The 26,444-nt window shown below is 43.2% G+C and overlaps 3 protein-coding genes across 3 annotated transcripts; 2 read left to right on the top strand and 1 right to left on the bottom strand.

The window, feature by feature from the left end:
- The first annotated feature begins 1,673 nt into the window (after window positions 1-1,673).
- On the top strand, window positions 1,674-2,788 carry LOC115142688 (protein PET117 homolog, mitochondrial). The gene is made up of 3 exons (XM_029682334.2): window positions 1,674-2,018; window positions 2,087-2,239; window positions 2,703-2,788. Exons 1-3 carry the CDS (start codon window positions 1,923-1,925, stop codon window positions 2,706-2,708), a joined length of 255 nt encoding a protein of 84 aa, XP_029538194.1. The 5' UTR covers window positions 1,674-1,922; the 3' UTR covers window positions 2,709-2,788.
- On the top strand, window positions 2,730-12,212 carry LOC115142687 (cysteine-rich protein 2-binding protein-like). Its single transcript, XM_029682333.2, is given in 11 exon segments — window positions 2,730-2,988; window positions 3,316-3,437; window positions 3,732-3,853; window positions 4,092-4,273; window positions 4,643-5,068; window positions 5,457-5,662; window positions 5,665-6,036; window positions 6,311-6,444; window positions 6,954-7,129; window positions 10,160-10,350; window positions 11,649-12,212. Coding segments are annotated over 11 exon segments (2,364 nt in total). The 3' UTR covers window positions 11,823-12,212.
- Window positions 9,591-26,375, bottom strand: dzank1 (double zinc ribbon and ankyrin repeat domains 1). The gene is made up of 21 exons (XM_029682330.2): window positions 26,002-26,375; window positions 25,775-25,891; window positions 25,438-25,591; window positions 25,059-25,188; window positions 24,626-24,674; window positions 24,038-24,144; window positions 23,545-23,627; window positions 23,298-23,415; window positions 22,801-22,914; window positions 22,485-22,577; window positions 21,381-21,503; window positions 20,975-21,139; window positions 20,212-20,455; window positions 19,473-19,576; window positions 16,749-16,832; window positions 16,412-16,529; window positions 15,861-15,952; window positions 15,330-15,413; window positions 14,925-15,052; window positions 14,491-14,565; window positions 9,591-14,151 (listed from the first exon to the last, which is right to left on the bottom strand). Exons 1-21 carry the CDS (start codon window positions 26,039-26,041, stop codon window positions 13,983-13,985), a joined length of 2,391 nt encoding a protein of 796 aa, XP_029538190.1. The 5' UTR covers window positions 26,042-26,375; the 3' UTR covers window positions 9,591-13,982.
- Window positions 26,376-26,444: the final 69 nt, after the last annotated feature.

Genomic DNA, 26,444 nt, shown 5'->3' with positions numbered 1-26,444 from the left:
TGGAGACTTGTATGCATGAAGGAATTTAGGCATTACTTTCAAATAGACAATATGAAATACTGGCAGTGTTGGGAATGACTGCAAAATCTAACTTTTTTTTTGCTTAGAACATTTCACTAACTACTTAAATATATCACATGTTGAATTTAGCCACTGAATGCGGTTTAATTAGGTAGGGTAGGGTAAACCATCACAATTGCTTGTAATGAAATTATACCTTACCCGTTTGAAGTATATTTTTTATATTTCATCTTCAGTTGATGGCAAGTACGTTTTCTGCATGTTGGGTTGCACCTGCATAAATATAACACGCACACACACTATATAAAATGTTGAATAAGTGGAACACGAGATAAGTCTTTTTTTCAATTAATACTCACACATTGACTCGGTCAGCAACTCTCTGCCACGCCAGCTCACGTTATTTTGCTGTTGCTACTTTTTTTCTTAAATACTTTGTAATGAAACAGCAGGAAGCAGGTCACCCCCGAACTTCGAGCCAGAGGTCCGGCGCGCTATCGACTGTGCCGCAAAAGCATGCTCGTGCGGCAGAGTCGATGTCCGCGCTTATAAACCCAGGGTCGTTACAATATATTCATAAACTGTATACGCATTCATTAATATTTCTAACTCCACTAAGGATAAGTAGGAGGTTCGATATTTTTTTTTCTCCTGTTGTGATGATGAATCATGTTATCTGCGTTCCATTGATGAGGGCTTTTTATCTCCTCATGCACGTGCTTTACTCCGGGTTAATTTAACAGAGTTGATTGAACTAATTGTTATCAGCTGTTCTGAAAAGAAAACTCAGAGTTTGACAGTTCAGAGTTCAGGTTTAAACTCAAGAGTTTGTTAGACCTGCTTTCTGAAACAGGGCCCAGGAGCGACAAAACCAGGGCCTGTAGGACCTACCTTGTTGATAGTGTTGTTAAGAAGGCAGAGCAGTGCTTTATTATGGACAGACTTCTCCCCATTTTAGCTACTGTTGTATCAATATGTTTTGACTAATCCATGGTTACGCCAAGCAGTTTAGTCACCTCAACTTGCTCAATTTCATTACGACTTGTCCCAAATACAATGTTTTTAGTTTTGGAAATATTTAGGATAACTTATTCCTTGCGACCCATTCCCGAAACTAACTGCAGCTTTTTGTTTAGTGTTGCAGTAATTTCAGTCCCTGTAGTGGCTGACGTGTTGAGTTATCCGCGTAATATAGACATACTGGCTTTACTCAAAGCCAGTGTGGATCACATTTAGCCACTTGTGCAACTTATATTGAAGACTTTAAACACATTTTCTATGATATTTTGCATGACTTAATTCGTGTCACATGTCCCGAATATTTGCAAGTTATTATTAATTGTATAAATGTTTAGAAAGTCTAAATCGATTTGTTCGACTGTCGCCTGATTCGGTACTCCACTATACAGCCTAAACTCGTCGACCTCGACACATAACTGAGATGTCCTGTGCTAACGTTATCCAAGTCTTAGTTGAGCAATTCCCTTTGTCTTCAAACTACATGCAATACTAGATAGCTAGCTATGTCTACAACCTCTAAAGTTGTACTGGGTGTTTCTGTGATACTTACGGTGAGCACCGTTGCAGGAGTGCATCTCAAGCAAAACTGGGATCAAGAGGTAACCAATTAACGTTAGCTAGCTAGCTAGCCTACCGACCAGCTCAATTACTGTACACTCCAATTCATAGATAACGTTAGCTAGCTAACTAGCAAGAAGTCATAGTAGGGTACAATGTGTCCCATTCAAAAGTCCGTTGCAACTTAGCTAGCTACATTGAGAGAGTTGTAAGCAGAAACATTACTTGTAGCCAATGTTAGCTAACTAGAGTTAGCATCTTCATACTTTCTGCTAGCAGACAGCTAACGGTAGATGGCTACATGCAATACTAGATAGCTAGCTATGTCTACAACCTCTAAAGTTGTACTGGGCATTTCTGTGATACTTACGGTGAGCACCGTTGCAGGAGTGCATCTCAAGCAAAACTGGGACCATGAGGTAAACAACACTTCTAGCCATCATTTTAGATAGCTTTTACAGTGGTCTTTTTGTTTGTTCTTCATCAGAGACTTCATGCGGGAGTACTTAGAGACATTGAACGTTTGGAGAGGAAGAGAGAGAACCTGCGAGTGCTCGAGCAACAAAGAAGTCTGACCAAGGAGCTCAAGGCAGAGCGCGACAGGAGAGAATCGGGGCAGCAGGGCTCCGACCAACCCCAGGCATAACAACTTCTTTGACAATTGTTATGTAGCCACGTGTAGTATGGCTATTGTACGTGTTGAAATATTGATAAAGCAATGTAGTACACCATAGATTGTTTTCGAACTAGGCTGGGCTGTCTTTATGCTAATTGCCTTTTACAATAGACATCTTTGTAGATTCTCTGGCCAATGATTTATCAATTATGGGTTTGGAGGAAAAGTAAACTAGCTGACACTGCAGAAGCCATTGCCATCTGGATAGCTATTGATTGTCACTGGTTTTGAAAAACATATAGGGCAATGTGTGGCATGCAGTTTGATCCCTAAAGGTAGGCTATACATAGTGTTTAGTTAGGTAGTAGGCAACGTTATGATTTCTCTCATAGAATAGGGAATCCCTGAATTATACTGCTTTTATTTGAAAAATGTCCTTACCCAATTGTGGCTGGTAAAACTAAAACTCTTCACTCTTTCTACCCAGGAGTAGACTGTCTGACTCCACCTGGTTATGATGGAAAGAGGTGTTGAGCAGAGGAGCCAAGTGGAAGATGAGGCCATGTGCACCTCTGCCTCGGAGGGGCTGGAGGAGGGTGAGGTGGAGGGCGAGACGCTGCTCATCGTGGAGTCGGAAGACCAGGCCTCGGTGGACCTCTCGCACGACCAGAGCGGTGACTCGCTCAACAGCGATCTTGGGGAGGATGCCGAGGGTGGCTGGAATGAAGACATGGCCTTCTATTGCGACAAGTGCCACAAGTGGATCCCCATCGGTGAGAGGAGGGCCAGGCAGCCCCTGGGGGGGAGATCGACCTCTCCCTGCGACGAGGCATCGTTCTTTCCCAATATCACTTAACAATTGCAAATTTGTCACTACAATTTGGACAGAGTATATTTTACGCTGTTATTTCCTCTGTAATTTCACTGGGATTTGCCTTATCTGTCCATTCATACATATTCTGAAGGGCTGCTGTTCAATATTTGGATGTCATGTCGTGTCCTGTTGCACCGTACATGCTTTTCAAATAAAGAATGAGAATGAAATGAACAGAATGCCTAGTCTCTTAGCAGTCTTTTTTATTCTCATCCCCACCATTCAGCACAGCTGCACGGAGAGCAACCCAGCTACCTGAAAGGAGACAACTTCTTCAAGTTCACCTGCTATGACTGTACAGAAGATGTCAAGGAGACCTTTGAGAGGATGAGACTCACCTGGCAACAGGTACATGTGCCACAATGAAGCACTATAAAGAACTGATTTGCAGTGCAGCTTACGTAAGATAATAAGAACATGAACAGGGTCAAAAGAGGAACACCTTAATACACATATACGGGACAATATCCTTATCTAAAGTATGAACAAGTATAAAATTGCAGAGTACTATATATTGTATATTGCTGTAGACCTTTTCATTGATTATATTTGTTCTGGGCAACTGCCCTCTAGTACTGAATGAATGTCATATTATTTTCCTGGTTTTCACTGCAGTTCGGTGTGTTTTCTGTTTTATTTCAGGTTGTTATGTTGGCCATGTATAATCTTTCATTGGAGGGCATGGGGCGTCAAGGCTACTTTAGATGGAAGGAGGACATCTGTGCCTTTATTGGGAGACACTGGACCTTCCTACTGGGCACCAGGTTAGAAAGAAAACAACCTTAATTTGGATGTCAGTTGGTAAGGTTTTGATAAGTTTGCATACAACCCTAAACATGTAAACAGAAAACCTGATAATTGTTCAGTCAATTATCAGAATATCAAGGGCGGACATATTTGGAACTTGACCCAACCTTTGTGGAAAGAAGAGCTATGTTTGAGTTATTCTTTACAAGTCTAGTATTTTGTAAATGGATCGAGTTTTTGATGCTTCACCTGCAGAAAGAAGACTTCCACGTGGTGGAGCACGGTGGCGGGCTGTTTGTCGGTGGGGAGCCCCACGTTCTTTCGCTCAGGGGCCCAGGAGTTTGGCGAGCCAGGCTGGTGGAAGCTGGTGCAGAACCGTCCACCCACTCTGCGCCCAGATGGGGACAAGTCCTCTGTGGCCTCCCTAAAGTCTAAAGGTGAACTGCGGAGAACACTCATAAATAACATTAAGTTTTCACATTTTCAGACACAACCAAATGATTCTTTTGTGTGTTAAATAGACTTATTTAGGAAAAGTCAAGGGGGGACATGACTTTAAAAATGACAGGGATATTACAAATGTTAAATTATTGTTAGAGGTAGTTAACCCTAAGCAGTTTGCAGAATTGTGCAAAGTCTGTTGTGCGAATCAACATTTTTTTGAGGGATAACCAGCTACTGTTGAAGTGTAAGTCCAAATAAATTCACCCCTCCAGGCGACTGTACATGCATGTGTTTTTGATTGAGCATTTAGAGCCCTTTTTGTTTAACCATTTTTGCTTAGCTGGCATTTGTTACTTTCTCAGCTGCCTCCAAGCCAACCCTGGAGCCCATCATCACGGTGGAAGGCTTACGGAAGCGCGCGGGCCGTAATCCGGTGGAATGTGCCATGCAGCTGAAAGAAAAGCGCTCACGGACCCACGAGGCCAAGGACATCCGGCGGGCGCAGAAGGAGGCGGCGGGGTACATGGATCGCAGCGCCTCCTCCACGCCTGTCAAGTTCAGCGGCCGTGGCGGTGGGAGGCGACCCGACTTTGTCCTGGAGAAAGGCGAGGTGGTGGACTTCTCCTCAATGAGCTCCTCGGACCGAACGCCACTCACCAGCCCCTCGCCGTCGCCCTCTCCAGACTTCTCTGCACCCGGCACCCCCGCCTCCCACTCAGCCACGCCCAGCCTGCTGTCGGAGGCTGACCTCATCCCTGACGTCATGCCACCAATGGCACTATTTCACGGTAAGAAGTCAGGGTCCCCTTGATCTTGGAATTTTTAGTCTAGATAGAAAATGAAAGGAACCATTCAGAATACAGTTACTGTTTTAGTGGTGAGCAGTCCAAATTTGGCCCACAGGGGCAAGATGAGAAATGGTGTCAGATAGCATTTAATACCACAATGTAAGATTCGTGGGTGGGCCAAAAACAAAAAAAAGTCAACAATGGAGCAATATTCCAAGGTGCATTCCATGCCAATATACATTTATTTCTAGGATATACAGTACAACATTTCATAAATCATATTCCTCAAAAACGAAGTGGTATTTAATTAGTTGAAATAATCAGCGAATGTCTGGAAATCTCACAGAATGTATTGTTTATATTTCCCATTTCTGATTTGAAATGCCAGATGACGAGGAGCTGAACGGCGAAGGCTTCATCGATCCCGGCATTGAGTATATTCCCTCATCCAGCATGTCCCTGGGCACTGGCACCCTTGTCGTTCGCAAGAAGCTGCGACCAGGGGCGCACATCAAGCAGGAAGCAGAGAGTGATGAAGAGGAGGGCCGGGACGATGAAGACGACGAGAGAAGGGGGCACGGCAAAGGCCAATCCAACGTGGCCAGGGGGTGTGGGGTGGCGGGGAGAGGAGGAGGGGAGTCCTAACAGAGAAGGGGGAGGGTTTGCCTCCCTCAGAGCCCCGGTTTGCCCCCCTCAGCCTTTATGAAGAGCGCGTGCTGCTGCGGCGCCTAGAGGCCTGTCCACAGGCGCTGGCAGTGACTGCGCAGGCCAAGCGGCTGCACAGGAAGCTACTGGTGAGGCAGGCCAAACGCCAGAGAGGGCTCCCCCTGTTGGACATCGATCAGGCGGTCAGTGCCACCCTCAGTCTGGTGGGAGGGGTGTACGGGGGACAGGGCCGCTACGGGGGCTCCGGCACAGGGAAGTACCGCACCACCAGCCAGGACCTCCGAATCCTCGACCGCTTCCAGGTACACCTTCACTACCATGAGCACAGATGGCAAATTGGTTCACAGGTCACACACGCACACAAATGTATGCACTCTGTACTCTTGGTCGCTTTCGATAAAAAGTCTGCTTTGTGGCATTTATTACGATTAAATTCCGATTTGTTATGAGCGTTCACGAACTAGAAGAACGAAAACGAGAGGAATGGTTGGAATATTTCCAAACACATTACATCACATGCGTGATACATCTTTTGCTTCGATCACATGTCTATGGAATGCATTTGATCCCTTTTAGACAACGGTGTCCAGCAGAAGAGGGTACCACCAGCCCACAGTTTCCTTCTGGCACCGGATCATGGGCTTGGACGCCAGCATAGACCAGGGCATCAAAAGCCCGTACACCTCCCGCACTCTCAAACCCTTCATACGGTATGCCACACGCCCTTACCTCCTTCATGAGGCACACCACATGCAGCCTTATACCCCTAATAAGGTTACGATACATTTGTGACCACCTGCCCTATGACATTAACCCGTAATTAAACCCTGATACTCAAGGTGAGGTATAACAATCACAGCATGGAAGGAATTAATAATATTGTGGCTCTATTCATGCCGCTTTTCTCTGTTACGTGCAGTATGTAGCCCTCCTGAACGTGCCCCTGGATGTGCCCAATATCTTTATTACATTCAGATTGAAATGCATTGTGAAGAATAGTCATTCCTCTTTGACACACAAATAAAAAGATCATGTTGCCTCTTCATGGCATACCCAATCTCCTGGGTCATATTCACTAGACACCAAATCGAGAGAAAAAAATGGACTGAAACGGAGAGTGACAATTTGAACTTCTCCAATAAGAAACTTGTTTTTGTTGCAAAATGTTTTCCATTGCAAAACGTTTCGCTACGGTGTGCACTAATGATTCCATCACCAGGAGGGACTACGAGAATAAGCCTATGAAGCTGAAGCTGTTGGCGGAGATCCGTGCTTACCCACACAGGAAGGACCCCCTCTGGGACCCAGATCCAGAGGCCCCCATCGACTACTGTTACGTCCGGCCCAACCACATCCCCTCCATTAACTCCATGTGCCACGACATCTTCTGGCCAGGTAGGAGACTGAACAGGGCCATACTATCATGTTTGGATTTTTATTTTACTTTATCATTTTTACATTTCAGACTAGGGCTAGGCAGTATACCGTATTTGACTAGATAATGGTATTTATGCACATACCGGTTGGGGTTTTTACTTTACCTTGTATAACGGTATTTGAATGTTTGGTTTGTTAAATGTGATATGCCGTGTGTAACGTCCATTTTTATAGTTTACTCCGCTACTTGAGTCATCCCTCTCCTCTCTCTCCATGCTGCTTTCCACACAGACCTAGTCCCACCAGTGATGCCAATTTAGCAATTTTGTTGCTATATTTATCAACTTTTCAGACTACTGTCAACTTTTTTTTTTTAAAGCACCTAGCAACAAATGTAGCTACTTTAAAAAAAAAAGTTTGGTACTTTTAGCAACTTTTGAAAAGTGACTCAAATGCTAAAATGCACATATTTTCCCTCTAAATGACACAAAAAGATTTTCTCTGTCACACTCAGTCACAACACACGTGCCTGGCTGCAATAGTGCATTGTGAGTGACGGCAGCAGCAGGCAAGCAGCAATTTCAGCAAATTGCAAATCATTGTTGGCTGACTGCAGCAGCATTAGTACGGGTTCGACGAGCCAAACCCAATGAATATAGTTGGTCACGAATGTTTGATCTTGAACAGAACTTACATCAATCAATATATCTCAATCAGCCAGAAGTACAGAAAAGAGTGGGAGTCTGTACCTGAACAAATGTCAAATCATATTTTTTGCTGAGATGGCCAGTCAATTTGAGTAACGTTATTATGTATTCTACGTAATGACGCAGCTATGGTGACCAGCGAGCAGAGAAGGTGGGACTTTACCTAGCAGGGTCTTGTAGGTGACCTGGAGCCAGTGGGTTTGGCGACGAGTATGAAGCGAGGGCCAGCCAACGAGAGCGTACAGGTCGCAGTGGTGGGTAGTATATGGGGCTTTGGTGACAAAACGGATGGCACTGTGATAAACTGCATCCAATTTGTTGAGTAGGGTGTTGGGGATCGGTAAGATGGTCAGTTTTACGAGGGTATGTTTGGCAGCATGAGTGAAGGATGTTTTGTTGCAAAATAGGAAGCCAATTCTAGATTTAACTTTGGAATGGAGATGTTTTATGTCAGTCTGGAAGGAGAGTTTACAGTCTAACCAGACACCTATGTATTTGTAGTTGTTCACATATTCTTCGTCAGAACCGTCCAGAGTAGTGATGCTGGACGGGCGGGCAGGTTCAGGCAGTGATCGGTTGAAGAGCATGCATTTAGTTTTACTTGTGTTTAAGAACAGTTGGAGGCCACGGAAGGAGAGTTGTATGGCATTGAAACTCGTCTGGAGGGTTGTTAACACAGTGTCCAAAGAAGGGCCAGAAGTATACAGAATGGTGTCGTCTGCGGAGAGGTGGATCAGAGACTCACCAGCAGCAAGAGCAACATCATTGATAGATACAGAGATGAGAGTTGGCCCAAGAATTGAACCCTGTGGCACCCCCATAGAGACTGCCAGAGGACCGGACAACAGGCCCTCAGATTTGACACACTGAACAATGTCGGAGAAGTAGTTGGTGAACCAGGCGAGGCAATCATTTGAGAAACCAAGGCTGTTGAGTCTGCCGATGAGGATGTGGTGATTGACAGAGCCGAAAGCATTGGCCAGGTCAACGAATACGGCTGCACAGTATTGTTTCTTATCGATGGCGGTTAAGATATCCTTTAGAACCTTGAGCGTGGCTGAGGTGCACCCATGACCAGCTCTGAAACCAGATTGCATAGCGGAGAAGGTACAGTGAGATTCAAAATGGTCGGTGATCTGTTTGTTAACTTGGCTTTCGAAGACCTTAGAAAGGCAGGGTAGGATAGATTTTGGTCTGTACTAGTTTGTGTCAAGAGTGTCCCTCCCTTTGAAGAGGGGGATGACCGCAGCTGCTTTCCAATCTTTGGGTATCTCAGACGACACGAAAGAGAGGTTGAACAGGCTAGTAATAGGGGTTGCAACAATTTCGGCAGATCATTTTAGAAAGAAAAGGTCCAGATTGTCTAGCCCGGCTGATTTGTAGGGGTCCAGAGTTTGCAGCTCTTTCAGAACATCAGCTGACTGGATTTGGGCGAAGGAGAAACGGGGAAGGCATGGGCGAGTTGCTGTGGGGGGTGCAGTGCTGTTGACCGGGGTAGGGGTGGCCAGGTGGAAAGCATGGCCAGCCGTGGAAAAATGCTTATTGAAATTCTCAATTATAGTGGATTTAACGGTGGTGACAGAGTTTCCTATCCTCAGTGCAGTGGGTAGGATAGGGGTAGGGTAGGATGAGGGTAGGAAATGCAGAAATTGATGGAAATGCAGTAAATTATTTTAGGTTGAAGTTGAATTGAACAGCATAAAACAATCCGAATGGGGATAGACCCATTGAAATAATTTAGAATATATGTGTTGCCACACACTACTCATGAAGCAAATCTAGAACTTTTATTAATCAAAAACATAAAATACGGTCCAATTTTTTAAAAGACCTTGATATGATATTTTGGCCATGTCTCCCTGCCCTATTTCAGACTGGGAACTTAAAAGGGACATTTAATTTTTTTTAAATTAAGTCTGTCAGATGTTTACAGATTTCAAGTTGGCTAGTGTCGAGTTATGTTCCAGGCCATCGGTTGTGTAGATCCAGCTATATACCTCAATGCCAAATGAATGGAAAAGATGAGCACAGTCTAATTTCCTGAGTTTAGTCAGTGCTTATCTTTTCCATTCATTTGGGGTTGAGGCATATTGCTAGATCTTCACAACCCATGTTGTGGGACACGGAGTCATCTTGACATTAGACTACTTATAAAACATCTGACATTGATTTAAAGTATAATATTCCTTTAAAAATGTTCATGTGAATGCCGATGGAAACATTGTCCTTGTAAAAAAAATAGCATGGAAGCATACAACAATGTGCATATTTATTCTACTTTAAACTATTTCCCTCAAAGTTTTAGATTGACAGCTGATTTTCTCTCTGGCTCTCTTATCAGGCGTGGATCTCTCCGAGTGTCTCCAGTACCCCGACTTCAGCGTCGTGGTCCTTTATAAGAAGGTGGTGATCGGCTTTGGGTTCATGGTGCCGGACGTGAAGTACAACGAGGCCTACATCTCCTTCCTGCTGGTGCATCCCGAGTGGAGGAGGGCTGGAATCGCTACGTTCATGATCTACCATCTCATTCAGGTATGGTAACAAAATCATAATAATAATTAAAAACAAAAATACTCAAGTTGCAAGCAGCAATTCAATAATTAAATTGTCTACATAAAAAGTGGTTAAGTGCAGCTTTTATAGATGCCACATTGGCATTGTAATACACACTGAGTGGACAAATCATTAGGAACACCTGCTCTTTCCATGAGACTGACCAGGTGAACGCTATGATCCCTGAAGGATGTCACAGGTTAAATCCACTTCAATCTGTGTAGATGAAGGGAAGGAGGATTTTTATTGCCCCCTTTTTCTCCCCAATTTCATGGTATCCAATTGTTAGTAGTTACTGTCTTGTCTCATCGCTGCAACTCCCATACGGACTCGGGAGAGGCGAAGGTTAAGAGCCATGCGTCCTCCGAAACACAACACAACACAACCCAACCAAGCCGCACTGCTTCTTAACACAGCGCGCATCCAACCCGGAAGCCAGCTGCACCAATGTGCACCTGGTCAGCGTGCACTGCGCCCGGCCCGCCAAAAAGGTCGCTAGTGCGCGATGAGACAAGGATATCCCTGCCGGCCAAACCCTCCCTAACCCGGACGACGCTAGGCCAATTGTGCACCGCCACATGGGCCTCCCGGTCGGGGCCAGCTGCAACAGAACCTGGGCTCGAACCCAGAGTCTCTGGTGGCACAGCTAGCACTGTGATGCAGTGCCTTAGACCACTGCGCCACCAGGGAGGCCGAAAGGAAGATTTTTAAGCCTTGAGACATTGTGTATGTGTGCCATTGAGGGTGAATGGGCAAGATTTAAGTGCCTTTGAACGGGGTATAGTCGTAGGTGCCAGGTGCATCGGTTTGAGTGTGTCAAGAATGGCAACGCTGCTGGGTTTTTCATGCTCAACAGTTTCCCATGTGTATCAAAGATGGTCCACCACCTTAAGGACATTCAGCCAACTTGACACAACATTGAAGCATTGGAGTCAACATGGGCCAGCATCCCTGTGGAACACTTTTGAGACCTCGAAGAGTCCATGCCCCAACGAATTGAGGCTGTTCTGAGGCCAAAAGGGGGTGCAACTCAATATTAGGAAGATGTTTTGTACACTCGGTGTAAAGTTGCTGTACTGGCGCTTAGTGCTTTTTAGACCAGAACTAACTTGACCCTACGGCTACATTAGATTTAGTCAAGTTAGCTCAAGAAATGACTATAAATAAATAACCGTAAAATGCACTTAAATGGTTTGGATTGATCTACAACAGCACATGTTAAGTGGTTGAAAAAAGGGAAGATATCTTTTCAGGCAAGATTCTCTTTTCCCCCACAGACCTGCATGGGAAAAGATGTCACTCTACATGTCTCGGCCAGTAACCCCGCCATGCTCCTATACCAGAAGTTTGGCTTCAAGACTGAGGAGTACATCTTGGACTTTTATGACAAATACTACCCGCTGGACAGCAAGGAGTGCCGACATGCCTTCTTCCTGCGGCTACGGCGGTGAGACAGGAAACGGGACAGGCCAGTATTCGGGCCATAGAAATATAATTACTAGAATGGAGAATCCCATGTAAATTAACGTTCCATTGGTGAACAGCCATATTGAGTGTACTAGTCAAATTGTCGTTGTCTGTTGTAGGGTTTGTATTTCTATACAGGCAACCAGTCAGAAGGAGGAAAAAATACATCTGGAAGTGCCTGTGCTATTCAGTTTAGCCATTGTATGTTACACTGTTTCTTTGGTCATTATATTTGTGAGAACCTATGGTGAGCTATTTTTGTTGATCGACAGAAGAGACTGAAGGACGATATTTTATTGTAATTTTATACACTCGCATTTCTGAATAATTCGACAGCCCAAGTGGCAATTATATAAAGAACAAAATCACTCACATTCTGAATTCTGTCTTCATTTGCTTGCTGGAATATATATTGTACAGTGAGATCCAAAAGTATTTGGACAGTGGCAAATGTTTTGGTTATGTATTCTAGCACTTTAGATTTGAAATGATACAATGACAGGTTAAAGTGTAGACTGTCAGCTTTAATTTGAGGGTATTGTCATCCATATCGGGTGAACTGTTAAGAAATTACAGTACTTTTACTCCGTAATACTAACATAATTGACAGAGTGAAAAGGATGCCTACACAGAATTTTTAAATTGAACCTTTATTTAACTAGGCAAGTCAGTTAAGAACAAATTCTTATTTTCAATGACGGCCTAGGAACAGTGGGTTAACAGCCTGTTCAGGGGCAGAACGACAGATTTGTACCTTGTCAGCTCGGGGGTTTGAACTTGCAACCTTCCGGTTACTAGTCCAATGCTCTAACCACTAGGCTACCCTGCCGAATAAAAAAGTACACAGCAAAAAATGTGGCAAAGCAATACATTTTTTGTCCTGAATACAAAGTATTATGTTTGGGGCAAATACAACACATGACTGAGTACCACTCTCCATATTTTTAAGAATAGTGGTGGCTGCATCATGTTATGGGTATGCTTGTTATCATTACGGACTGGGGATTTTCAAGATAAATAAAAAATGGAATGAAGTTAAGCACAGGTAAAATCCTAGAGGAAAACTTGGTTCAGTCTGCTTTCTGCCAGACACTGGGAGATGAATTTACCTTTCAGCAGGACAATAACCTAAAACACAAGGCCAAATCTACACTGGAGTTGCTTACCAAGAAGTCAGTGGATGTTCCTGAATGGCAGAGTTACAGTTTTGACTTAAATATGCTTAAATCTTTGGCAAGCCTTAAATGGTTGTCTAGCAACAACCAATTTAACAGAGCTTGAAGACTTGTATAAAGAATAATGGGAAAATATTGTACAATGCAGGTGTTCAAAGCTCTTCGAGACTTACCCAGAAAGACACTCGGGTGTGATGTAAATGAGATACTTCTGTGTTTATTTTTCAATAAATTTGCAACAATTTCTAAAAACATGTTTTCACTTTGTAATTATGAGGTTTGTTTACAGATGGGTAAGAGGAAAATATGTAATATATTTTACATTCCGAGTGTAACAAAATTTGGAATGAGTCAACAGGTATGAATACTTTCTGAATAAGTGAATTTGTCCAAATACTTTTGGTTCCTTAAACTGGGGGGGCCATTAACAAAAAGTGATGTAATTTCTATGGATGAAAATATCCTAAAATTAAAGCTGACCGTCTGCACTTAAACATCAGTTATTGTTTTATTTCAAAGCGCTGGAATGGGTCACTGTCAATACTTTTGGACCTCAGTGTACATGCCTCTTAGAACTAGTGTTAGTTACTATAGCTAGTAGTATGTGTACCATTTATTATTATAATCAAGTACTATATTGCGCATCTGTATTCAAATCGAATGTTTTGTTAGTATTAACAAATTAGCCATTTACAAGAAATTTGTGTTTTTCCTCAAATGGTTGTAGATGTTTGTAGCACTACAGTACATAAGGTTGGGGTAAATTCCTTATCAATCCCATTTCTGGAAATTATAATTGATTAACAGATTCAAGATAATTGATGAATGGTCAATTCAGAAAATAAGGCCACCATGGAGAAAAGGTTGCATCCTAAATGGGAACCTGTTGCTTATTTAGTGCACTACTGTTGAGCAGGGCCCATAGGGAATAGGGTGCCATTTGGGGGCCACACACAATTCTCTCTGTCATCAGAATGCATCTAGGTTTGGGTGAGTCCTGGGTTTGACCAGTCTGTCTAGCATGCCCTGACCCATCTTAGCAGCTAGTAGAGACACCAAAGGGCTGCAATCTGAAGTAACTGCCAAGTCATAGGCCGTCAGACCTCTGTCGTTCTTCTTCCGAATGCTGGCGTTGCATCTGGAAGGATTGGGATGGGATAAATGAATTGACCCTGGTTATGTACAGCAGGGTTTCCCAAACTCGGTCCAGGGGCCCAACCTGGGGCACATTTTGTTTTTTGGCCTAGCACTACACAGCTGATTCAAATAACCAACTCATCATCAAGCTTAGATTATTTGAATCAGCTGTGTAGTGTTAGGGCAAAAAACTAAATGTGGCCCCAGGGAAACCCTGATGTACAGTATTTTGGAAATAGTAAATTCCTGATATGGCCTATGCAATGGCTTGGGGCTGTCCTACGTGCGTGCACTAAACCGGAGCATGCAGATATAAAGTATATAGCTGGTAGTCTCTTACCCTAATAGTGTCTCTGCACACCGTAAGCCCTTACTCCCAAGAGCAGCAGCCTCATGCAGAGCGGTGTTGTTCACCCTATGAAAGAAGAAAGAGAGAAACTTAACCTTTTTTAAAGTGGAAAGACACAGGAACGACAATCCCAGGTCCAACATCTCAAGAGTATTTTCAGCATGAAATTCATACCCGTGTCGATTAATGGTTGGATGCAGCTCATGCACATGTAAAGGCTGCTACACACTACGCAGACGGAGCTTAGTTTGCGAAGAGTTTTTGTGCCGCTGAATTTTTTAGAATGGACATTATACGGCACTCCGTTCGCGTAGTGTGTAGCAGGCTTAAAGTAATAGCACTTCGGGAGACCACTTCCAACAAGATTCTCCGGGGGAATCTGAATAAAAATCTGAATGACTTTAATCCGTTGGCACTGTACTTACGGCCCAGACTGCCGGTTGACGTCAGCTCCCCTTTGTACCAGCACAGGGAGGACCTCGTGGTGCTCGTGCAGCACAGCAACAACCAGGGCAGGGTGCCCGGCGCACCCCTGGCATGAGGGATCTGCACCCTGGCACAACATCGCAATGTTCGGGGCAATACAAGCAGGGAAAATTAGATTTTCTTTTTCTACCATGCCGACCCGAAAGCTGCAGTGCTGGCTCTGATATTCCTTTCACATGGATGTAACAAGATTCCAGCAACTCTGGAATCTGTGCAACCAGGTCAGCGTAGTACAGTTCGGTTCGGCTATATCAGTCGGTGTAGTTATTTCATGGTCCTTCGAGACAGAATCTTAACTAGCATCTCAATATGAACATTCCTTTTACCAGCTTTGATTAAGTTACCTCATCAAGCAGTTGTTGGACCACAGAGATCTCCCCCCTCCCGTCTGGGCCAACTTCCCTCAGAAGCAGACTGTCTTTGGATGGCTTGGAAATAGAAATAAATTGTCATAAAAAATTAAGGTCATTGGACAATAACACCATTCACTTACAGTTAGATATGCAGTGACCTAGCACCATCGTGAATGTGTGCATTGAAACAGATCATGCCCGTGAAATAATGCAGTTGGATTCAACTGAACTGCACTGCAGAAAGTTTGCACTTTTCCAAGGGCACAAACGACTGAAAACAAAAGTATAAAGCTATGGCTCGGTCCAGAAACAACCCCAACCCCAATCCCTTAAACCCTCGGTACCTGTGGAGATCTGAAAGGATTTGACAGGCAAAAGCAATATGCCTAAAGTCCTACCAAGCCTATTGGAGAGCCGGGTGGACCATATGTGATCCTCTCAGATCTCCACAAGGGCTTGTGGTTGTTTCTGGGTTGTTCCAAGTCCGAGCCAAAGCCTCAGCTAAGAAAAAGTCCAACTCACAGGCGGTTTCTGTGCAACGTCTGAGGTCCAGCTCTGACTGAGGTTTTTCACTGATTTGGAAGCTGCAGACTTTGAGGTAGCATTCTCACTCTCTAACAGCAACATCACAGCCAGACAACATGAATACACAGTACATAAAACTGTACCTAAAATAAATTCACATGAATATAAAGAATGATCTAAAACAAATAATAACCCAATACTTCTGAGACGTCAATGAATGACTAAGGTTAGTATTCTGGCTTAAGAGTCAAGCATGTAGTGTCGGATTCTGGTGTATTGGTCTACACATGCCCCATGGCGACGGGGCTCAGGCATGTAAATTTAGTAAATCTCTCGTTAATAAAAATCCTCTAAAGTAGAATAAATAAAATATTGCGTAATTGCGTCAGATGCTTAATTAGGGTCTGGCAGGAGAGGTTGAGAGAAAGATACTAGCGAAGTCTCCACCCCCCTAAACAGAAACGTAATCTGTCCCAGAGTGATAAGAATAAGATAGACAGTAGCTTGTATTAATATCTCAAGTTGAAATAAAAAGTAGGTAGGTTTACCTTTCTCACCCAGGCTGGTCTGTCTGGCTGATAGGCCACTCATGCCTTCCGTCACACTGCTGAGGTTCTGGTTCTCTGATAGGATAAGGAGCTTCTCAGTCCCGTCTACCTGACAGGACTAAGAAAATATTTGTTGTAGGCCTTTAGTTTGGCCTGAAATATGCTCCAGACAAGACAAAGCAGAATTTACTAAAGGAAGATTTTACACAGGACAAGGAATCCCACAATATTTAGCAAATGAAAAGTGATTGACGGGTGACATATTACAATGTATAACAGAAATGTACATTTAAATGTGTCCATTTCAAAGTGTCATAGCATAGCAAAAATGAAAGACCTTTGTTTTTTCACGTCCAGCGGAGACAAAGTTGATCCTCAGACTGACTTCATAGTTGTCCTCCTGGATCACAGCTGAAACCATCTTGAACCGAGAAAAAAACAAACAAGAAGCACATGAACATACATCAAAGATCATTTTCCCCCCATTGTCCTGGGGATAAGGAATATTTTTATGAATACCTTCTTAGGGACATTTGCATGAATTGGAACCAATGCTACAGATAGTGTTTGGTTCCAGATAATGATAACACCTTACAGATATAATGTGTTGTAATACTTGTCATAAACATCTGACACCCCCCACACAATTTTGTCATATCCAATTGGTAGTTAGTCTTTTTATTTTTTTATTTTATTAAAAAAACATATTTCTTAATTGAATATTCGAAACATACAATATACTTGCAGTGAAGCTGCTCAATAACTACATCATACCAGTCATCCAACAGATTCCCATTCAGAGCGATACACTGAAGCATCCAGGGTCAATGCCCTGCTCAAGGGCATGTTCACCAATCTACCACCATGCCAAAAAACGTGAACCCAAAACCTCCAAGATCCCCCCACAGTTCCCCAATAGCTGTCCCTCAACCATTCGAGACCCCTCCCACAGTCCTTCCCCAGGAAGAAAAATAAATAAAAAAGTACAATTAATTCCATTCCCCACCCCCCAATGCACCAATTACAGTCCAATTACAGTCTTGTCCCATCGCTGCAACTCCCGTACGGACTCGGGAGAGGCAAAGGTCGAGAGCCGTGCGTCCTCCGAAACACAACCCCGTCAAGTCGCGCTGCTTGACACAATGCACGCTTAACCCTGAAGCCAGCCGCACCAATGTGTCGGAGGAAACGCTGTACACTGCGTCAAAGCCCTGTATCGAACCAGGATCTGCAGTAACGCAGCAAGTACTTCGAAGCAGTGCCTTAGACGGCTGCGCCACTCGGGAGGCCAATGCCCTTTTTAATGTCTTAGTGACACTAATGATCTTATGATGACCCTGTCTAACTTACAGTTATAGAAATACAGTTGATGTCAGAAGTTTACATCCACTTAGGTTGGAGTCATTAAAACTAGTTTTTTAACCACTCCACAAATTTCTTGTTAACAAACTATAGTTTTGGCAAGTCGGTTAGGACATCTACTTTGTGCATGACACAAGTAATTTTTCCAACAACTGTTTACAGACAGATTATTTCACTTATAATTCACTGTGTCACAATTCCAGTGGGTCAGAAGTTTACATACACTAAGTTGACTGTGCCTTTATACAGCTTGGAAAATTCCAGGAAATTATGTCATGGCTTTAGAAGCTTCTGATAAGCTAATTGACATCATTTGAGTCAATTGGAGGTGTACCTGTGGATGTATTTCAAGGCCTACCTTCAAACTCAATGCCTCTTTGCTTGACATCATTGGAAAATCAAAAGAAATCAGCCAAGACCTCAGAAAAAAATTGTAGACCTTCACAAGTCTGGTTCATCCTTGGGAGCAATTTCCAAACGCCTGAAGCTACCACGTTTATCTGTAGAAACAATAGGTCGCAAATATAAACACAATGGGACCACGCAGCCGCCATACCACTCAGGAAGGAGACGTGTTCTGTCTCCTAGAGATGAACGTACTTTGGTGCGAAAAGTGCAAATCAATCACAGAACAACAGCAAAGGACCATGTGAAGATTCTGGAGGAAACGGGTACAAAAGTATCTATATCCACAGTAAAACAAGCCCTATATCGACATAACCTGAAAGGCCGCTCAGCAAGGAAGAAGCCACTGCTCCAAAACCGCCACAAAAAAAGCCAGACTGCGGTTTGCAACTGCACATGGCAACAAAGATCGTACTTTTTGGAGAAATGTCCTCTGGTCTGATGAAACAAAAATAGAACTGTTTGGCCATAATGACCATTGTTATGTTTGGAGGAAAAAGAGGGAGGCTTGCAAGCCGAAGAACACCATCCCAACTATGAAGCATGGGGGTGGCAGCATCATGTTGTGTGGGTGCTTTGCTGCAGGAGGGACTGGTGCACTTATGAATTATGTGGATATATTGAAGCAACATCTCAAGACATCAGTAGGGAAGTTAAAGCTTGGTCGCAAATGAGTCTTCCAAATGGACAATGACCCCAAGCATACTTCCAAAGTTGTGGCAAAATGGCTTAAGGACAACAAAGTCAATGTATTGGAATGGCCATCACAATGTCCTGACTTCAATCCTATAGAAAATTTGTGGGCAGAACTGAAAAAGCGTGTGCGGGTAAGGAGGCCTACAAACCTGACTAAGTTACACCAGCTCTGTCAGGAAGAGTGGCCCAAATTCACCCAACTTATTGTGGGAAGATTGTGGAAGGCTACCCGAAACAATTTAGGCAATGCTACCAAATACTAATTGAGTGTATGTAAACTTCTGACCCACTGGGAATGTGATGAAAGAAATAAAAGCTGAAATAAATCCTTCTCTCTACTATTATTCTGACGTTTCACATTCTTAAAATAAAGTGGTGATCCTAACTGGCCTAAGACAGGGAATTTTTACTAGGATTAAATGTCAGGAATTGTGAAAAACTGAGTTTAAATGTATTTGGCTAAGGTGTATGTAAACTTCTGACTTCAACTGTACATAAAGGTTCATACAAGCTAATAAAACATTCTGTATCTGTTTGTTTTCAGTAAAGTATTACCAAGATTATAGCCCGGATTAGTTATGAGAGAGGCTGGTCATACCCGGCCCATGCGAGGCTCCCCTATGAGAGCTCGAAACTCAGTGTTGTTCTGAGTGTAGCTGCGCAGGTGAGCACACACATGGTCCAGCTGCTTCCTCCAGTACCCTAGATAAGAGTGAGAGAGCGATAAAAGGGAGAACAAAAGTGTCAGAGACAGTTTCTAAAAAAAGAGTCCCCAGCATTTATTTTACTACTTCGTGGTGCAAGCAATAAAACAGTAGGAGGTTCCTGCCTTTCCAGGGAGTTTTTCCTAGCCACCGTGCTTCTGCATCTGCTTTGCTTGCTCGTTGGGGTTCTAGGTTGGGTATCTGTATAGCACGTTGTGACAACTGCTGATGTGAAAATGGCTTTATAAAATAAATGTGATTGATTGAGAAAGTGGTCAGCTCTGTAGCGTTGGTTAGTGCTTGTACTGTATAACCTCCGTCTATGCAGGTGTCTTACTAACTCTGCCGGGAGGCCTGGGCTTTTGGGGCACAAAAAAAATGCCCTCGCCCTGTGCTGTTGCCCTGTAACCACATGGTCGCCAGTTCAGGCTTCACTGCGGATTTTCTCCCTCTATCGCTCCATTAGGGTTAGTAGTGCTCTGGGATAACGTTCCCTCTAGGAACAGATCTAGGATAAACAATCCTAACCTTAACCAATAGTGGGGAAAATGCTAAATTGACCCAAGATCAGCATCTAGGGGCAACTTCACCCTACACTAGTTAGAATTTATTTAGGCCCTGGCAAGTGGTCACCTCTGCCTGGGCTTATAGCTGTGAGCAGTGGTCTGCGGTCCCTCATCTGCTCCTGTCTCCTCAGCTCCAGCGCCACCTGCTGGCCCTTCCTGTGGACTTCAGTGCCCGACGGGTAGAACAAGCCCACCGTCTGAGTCTGCTGGTCCGCCCGTGCTGGAGCCGGGGCCAACGCCACACCGGGGGAAACGGAGGAGGGCACAGCCTGCCAGGTGGCAGTGGCACCGTCAGAGGTGTGAGTGGACATCTGTTGAGAGAGGGAGAAAGAAAGAGAGAAAGAAAGAAAGAAAGAAAGAAAGAAAGAAAGAAAGAAAGAAAGAAAGAAAGAAAGAAAGAAAGAGAGAAAGAAAGAAAGAAAGAAAGAGAGAAAGAGAGAAGGAGGAACAGTGATAGACAGAGAGAGGAGGGGGGTGAGAAATAAGGAGATATTGAGAAAGATAGAAATGGAGAGAAATTTTTATTTACTTAATTGTGGGAAGGATGGTTCTAACAAAACACTCAGAGAATGTACCACTGTACCACATTTGGTGACTAAGAGTGTGTGCACACGTTTGCCCTTTTAACAAGGGTTATTAGAATCAGGGTGGGGCTCAATATCATTTCAATTCAGGAAGTAAACTGAAATTCCAATTTTCCTCAATGATTCTCTGTGAGCAGTATATGGAATTGGAATTTAAGTTTACTTCCTGAATTGACTGAATTGAAATGAAATTGACCCCCCAACCCTGTTTAGATATGAGTAAATATGGCAAGGTGAGGGACGTACTCGCTCCAACTCCAGTTTCCCCCCCATGGAATAGGCAAGGCTGGCACGTGACTCCCCCCTAGGTGGCCCCTCCAGAAACACCCCACAGGAGCCACAGAATTTGGCATAGGGGTGGCTGCTCGCTCCGCACCGGGAGCAGATCAAACAGCTGACTGAATGGCCAGGCTGGCAGGGATGGGCACCAGTTTACAACAGAGAATGAAATGGTCACAGGTACACTTTGTGTGTGCTTGCTTCAGCTTTCTAAAAGTATGTTTATGGTAGTGGAAGAAGTTTAAATTGCTAGAGGCTAATGTTAACCTGGTAGAACCAGCCTCATTGCTGCTTTCAACATTCTGTTTTAGTGAAATGGATGGAAGGTTGAATGGATGGAGGAACAGATGGTTGGGGCAAGTAGTATGCTTACCTTGGAACCGCACCAGTCACAGAAGCGCGCATCCGAGTGGTTGACCCGGCTGCACTTAGAACAGGACATCATCTTGCCTGCTCCAGATGGAAGTGGCGGGGCACTCTGACCACCCAAAACAGCCTAGACAGAAAAATGTCAAAAAGCCTATGGTAGCACTTTGACTTCTCAAGAAATGAAATCTAATGTGTACAATCACAACATGTAGAGCAACATCTGATAATGCACAAGAGTCACTAGGTCTCTCACAAGGTGGGTGCTGAAGAGCTAGTGGATGTGCAGGCTTTCGTTCCAGCCCATCACTAACACCACTGATACCACTAGTCCAAACTGAAACCATGACTAGATCATTATTTGAAACAGGTGTGTTAGTGATGGAATGGTACAAAAGCCTGCAGACCCAGTGGCTACGTACTAATAATAGTAGCAGCGGAATGGGAGAAACCTGGTTGTATAAACTCCTCATGGTAGTTCACGCTCTCAATATGTTGAGAGAGATACTTCTCAGAAGGTAAGCTTGATATTCAACTATAAAATATTCGGAGTGTAGATACATTAAACTGGCTGTCTGGAGCATATTATACAATAACTAATGTATATATGTACAGTATATATGTTTTATTGTCACATACACCGGATTGGTGCAGTGATGTGTGATGTTTTATAGGGTCAGCCATAGTACAACAGCGACCCTGGAGCAAATTAGGGTTAAGTGCCTTGCTCAAGGGCACATCGACAGATTTTTCACCTTGTTGGCTCGGATATTCAAACCAGGCAGCAACTTTTCGGTTACTGGTCCAACGCTCTAACCACTAGCCTATGACGAAAATCTTATGTCTCACAAACTAATGTGACTGCCCTCTTGAAACGCCCTCTTGAAACGCTAGCTGCGCCCTTGAAAGGCTAGTAATTATATGCTGCGGGTGAAGGTTTTTCAACTTGAGAAGTGAGTTTACCCAATTCAACTTGGTTACATTTTTTTTTGTAGTTTGCTTGCTTTCTGACTAATTTCATACTACAACAAAAACCTAGGCATTTATACAAGTCTAAACTAAGCCTAATAAGGATAATTAGGCTACTATAATACAATCAATGAGCTCTTACAGTGGGTGGCTGCAGTAGTTTAGTTTCACAGGTGACACAAGTTGAGATATGCGGAGGGTTTCCGGTTCCACATGACGGACAGATCACCTTGTTCTACAGCACAGGAAAAGGAAGCGAGTGGACACACACACACACACACACACACACACACACAGAGAGTGCAAGTGAAAAAAACTATCCATTTACACTGCTTTGTATTGAAAAGGTAAATGTTAACACACCTGCAAATAAAGTATTCTATATTCAAACGTGTATATGTGCAAAGTCACAAGGTGTTTGAAAGCGGAGTGTTTGTGGCAGTAATCTTGATATTTACCTGGAGTCTTAAGCTGGCCTGAGGCTGGAGCTGGGGGCTCATGGGGGCCTCACATACCACACATGTGGGGGTGTTGACAGGCACCATTGTTTTACAGTGGACACACAAGCCCATCTAAATACAAAGGAGAACCCAAACCTGGACTGGTAAACATTGAATTGAAATGCCAGAATGAACATACAGACATTTTATCCTTGGGTGACTTAAGGGAGGAAAACTACTTAAAACACTGAATAACACTAAACTGCATTTACATTTTGCGGCTATATACTGCAATATTCAAAAGTATATCCAAATCCTTTTTGTGATTTTCCCTGAAATCATATTATTTTGTGGTGGCATTTTTCTGCATCATAAAACAAACACAGTAAAATGAACCTAATGTTAAATGCCACACTGTAAAATGTGCACACAGTCAAAGAGTAGGCCATCAACAAAATGTTAACAATAGTAGCAGTATCAAATAGTAGAAGTTGGTTTTAGGACTGGGGTGATACCTGTCCACCCTCTGTGGGTGGCAGCCTCTGGCCTGGCACAGGCAGCACAGCGGTGCCGCACTGCAGACAAAAGCGGGCAAAGGGGTCTGAGGGGCGATGGCTCAAACACTTTGCACACCTAGGGAAAGGTAGAAGTCGCGAGAGATCATTCGCTTCTCCATTAGAAACAATCTCTGCATCTTTGTCTCTTTTTCTCTTTCTTTCTCTCTCTCTCTCTCTCTCTCTCTCTCACTTTCTGTTCACTCACCTCAGAAAGTCTGTCTCCCTTTGGATCCTTGACATTTGAGTGCTGGTTAGGTTTTTGAAAGGACTGTCTTCCAAGCTTGCATTCTGAAAGACCATTTAACACCAAAGAATTAATGTTCTGTGGCGTTCTAAGTAAGGAGCTGTATTTGCTCATATGATTTGATAATCTATGCATGGTATGACAATGACCATAAGCTAACTTGGAACACCAGGGTTGTGGGTTTGATTCCCGCATGGGTCACAATGTATTTGTTAACTCTTAGCAGATTCTGATAATTGACCAAAGTACAACCAGTCACCATCATCACCGCAATAAGGATATAATATAATTGATAATATAAATATAATTATAAACCGGGTGGTTCGAGCCCTAAGGGCTCTGCGTTGGGTCGTGCCTAAGAACAGCCCTTAGCCGTGGTATATTGGCCATACAACACACCCCCTCGGGCCTTACTGCTTAAATAATATTCACAATATATTTTTGGTGAATGTACCAGTGTTTGAGAACGATGTGAAGACATGGGCTCCAGAGCAGGGGACACAGGCCCTAGACGGCTGCTGAGGAACCGTGGACCTTTAGGGGGCCGGTAGGTCTTTGGCACTAAAGAGGACATACACAACTATTACCAAAACTTACACGCTCTTGCACTGCATAACATTCATAAACTATCGGGAATCCCCTTCATATTATAGCTTATGAAAATTATAAAGTTTATAAGAATTATATGAATCTCCATATATATAGTACATGTCCGTTTGACAGTGTTCGCACCATAGAGATCCTATTCTAATTCTATGGTATGCACTGACACAGCAGCTTGCACGTATTGAGACAAGCATTTAGAAATGCTGATATTGAGTTTATAACAGTGTTTCACATTGCACATGAATATGACATTTAGTACTTACATTACAGTATGACAGTTGTATGGTCAAGTGTACACAAATATTTTTGTGACACTAATATTTTTTATAGTGGAGGGGGAAATAGCCCTTTAGGGAAATTGGTATTGAGCTATCTTTGGGATGTTGTTTGGGCAGTGTAAATTGCTCATCAGTAAAAGTTATTCAATTAGACATACCTTGAAGCTTCAGTGAGGCATCTCCAGAACCGTTCGCTGTCCCCATCTCCTGTGAGAAACAGAACAATGCAATAGACCCACAGTAACAGTATACTCAGCTTCCCCTCAGCTTGTTCAGAACAAATATTGATGCAGATGACAACACATTTGTTTGAATACTCCTTCATTGTAATGCATACAGTTTTCATGAGAATGCCTTAGCGCTTGATGTAGCCTAACATGCAATAACAGTTGTGTCAGTTATGTCACGTCATTGCTAGGCTTCCCCAGAAAATCTGTGAAGAAGCATGACGTTTTAGTAAAGTTTTAGAGATTCATAGCAAATTTAATGCAGACTGGCAATGTGACATATCTTGTCATAAGCTGTCGTTACATGTCAAACTTCATACGACATTGAAATGAAGTGTTAGCATGCAAATATGCCTGACTATACCTGTCTAGAGAGGTCTCGTTCATACTCCTTCAGAAAGTTATCATCCTTGTCCTCAATGGAAGGTGGCTCGTTTGAGGGCACATACTCCACCAGAAATAGCTTGGTGACAATGGCACTCTCTCGACCATCCCTAAGGCAGATTCAGTTTCAGTCATCAATTATCCATAATAGTAATTATTATAACATAACAGCACCAGACCTCAGTGAAATAAGCATGTAAGGTACCCTTGATTTTGCTTGGAGTTTGCACTTTTGGGACTATTATGTTGATTCAATTGTACAGGGAAAACTAAATCATATTTGACCCAAGACTGAATGGCAATGAAACAATAAATGTCTTTGTGTGATATATTTTTGTAGAATCCTTTCACAATCCAACCTGGTGATAGCCAGAGCTTTGACTGACACTTTGCCCTCAGGTAAGCGTATTGGTCCGCTATACTTCAAAGTGTTGTTCTCTCCAAACCCTGGTCTCTTCGTCACCTCTGGTTTAGTACCATCCAGAGTGTAGTAGATAGTGACATCTTGGGTATCTAGGCAGCAATATATGTTGTTTGTCAAAAAACCTTGGAATCTAGGGCAGATGTTGTCTATCAGTGCATTGTGGATCTCGTTTTTAACAATGAAACAATGTTCAAACATAAAAGTGGTAGATGATATATATTAATATTTACTCTAGCAACATCCACACATTATGGATACACGCTTGTTTTCACCTGATTTGAGCTCCACTGGAGTTGTGGTGTCTATCTCATGCTTGGCTTTACCAGGAGGGGGGATTCGAATCGGTATGATGAGAGGCACCACAATGCAACCGGCTGCCATATTCGGTCCTATAATTTAAAAAATGCATTCGGCTATAAAAAAAACTTTTCATCAGTCCATTACAAGAGTGACATGTCTTATTATAAAATGTTTAAGCGGGATAAAGGCGTTGTTCTACCTGATATAGATGCGATGATCAGTGACCGCTGATGTTTCATTGCCTATTCGACGCAGCAACGGAGAAACATACTCCTTAGCAACCACCACAGCCAATGGCAGGATTCACAATGTTTCCATGGTTTAATATAACTTTCATTATATTAGTTATCATTTTGCAATTCCTGAAATACTTTGAACTTTGAATGCTCGCGCCATAGAAATGTAATTCACTGCGTTCTATGTATGTCTTGCAGGCTCTTTCATTATATTCAAGTCAACCATTATCTAAGCATCTTTGTTATTGTTACAAAATGCACCGACTGCTTTGCTATCACTCACCAAATACAAAAATACCGATGACAATAGGCGGAGGAAAGAAATCTAATTATAAATTAATTTAACTACAGTGAAAAGTATTTTCTACAGGCAATTTCCGACCTTCTATATAGCGAACCAAATGCG

The sequence above is a fragment of the Oncorhynchus nerka genome, linkage group LG15 (genome assembly GCF_034236695.1).
Source record: "Oncorhynchus nerka isolate Pitt River linkage group LG15, Oner_Uvic_2.0, whole genome shotgun sequence".
In the NCBI taxonomy this organism is placed as follows: domain Eukaryota; kingdom Metazoa; phylum Chordata; class Actinopteri; order Salmoniformes; family Salmonidae; genus Oncorhynchus; species Oncorhynchus nerka.
Note: the sequence above shows the minus strand (reverse complement) of the source record. Positions and strands in the feature narration are given on the sequence as shown.

Excerpts from the sequence above, each read along its gene's own strand:
- LOC115142688 (XM_029682334.2), top strand. The coding sequence starts at position 1,923 with ATGTCTACAACCTCTAAAGTTGTACTGGGCATTTCTGTGATACTTACG. Across the intron at positions 2,019-2,086 it reads AGCAAAACTGGGACCATGAG|AGACTTCATGCGGGAGTACT; the intron begins GTAAACAACACT and ends GTTCTTCATCAG.
- dzank1 (XM_029682330.2), bottom strand. The coding sequence starts at position 26,041 with ATGAAACATCAGCGGTCACTGATCATCGCATCTATATCAG. Across the intron at positions 16,833-19,472 it reads GGGAGCCTCGCATGGGCCGG|ATGGTTTCAGCTGTGATCCA; the intron begins GTATGACCAGCC and ends TCTCGGTTCAAG. Across the intron at positions 14,566-14,924 it reads GTCAACCGGCAGTCTGGGCC|GGTGAACAACACCGCTCTGC; the intron begins GTAAGTACAGTG and ends CTTCTTTCATAG.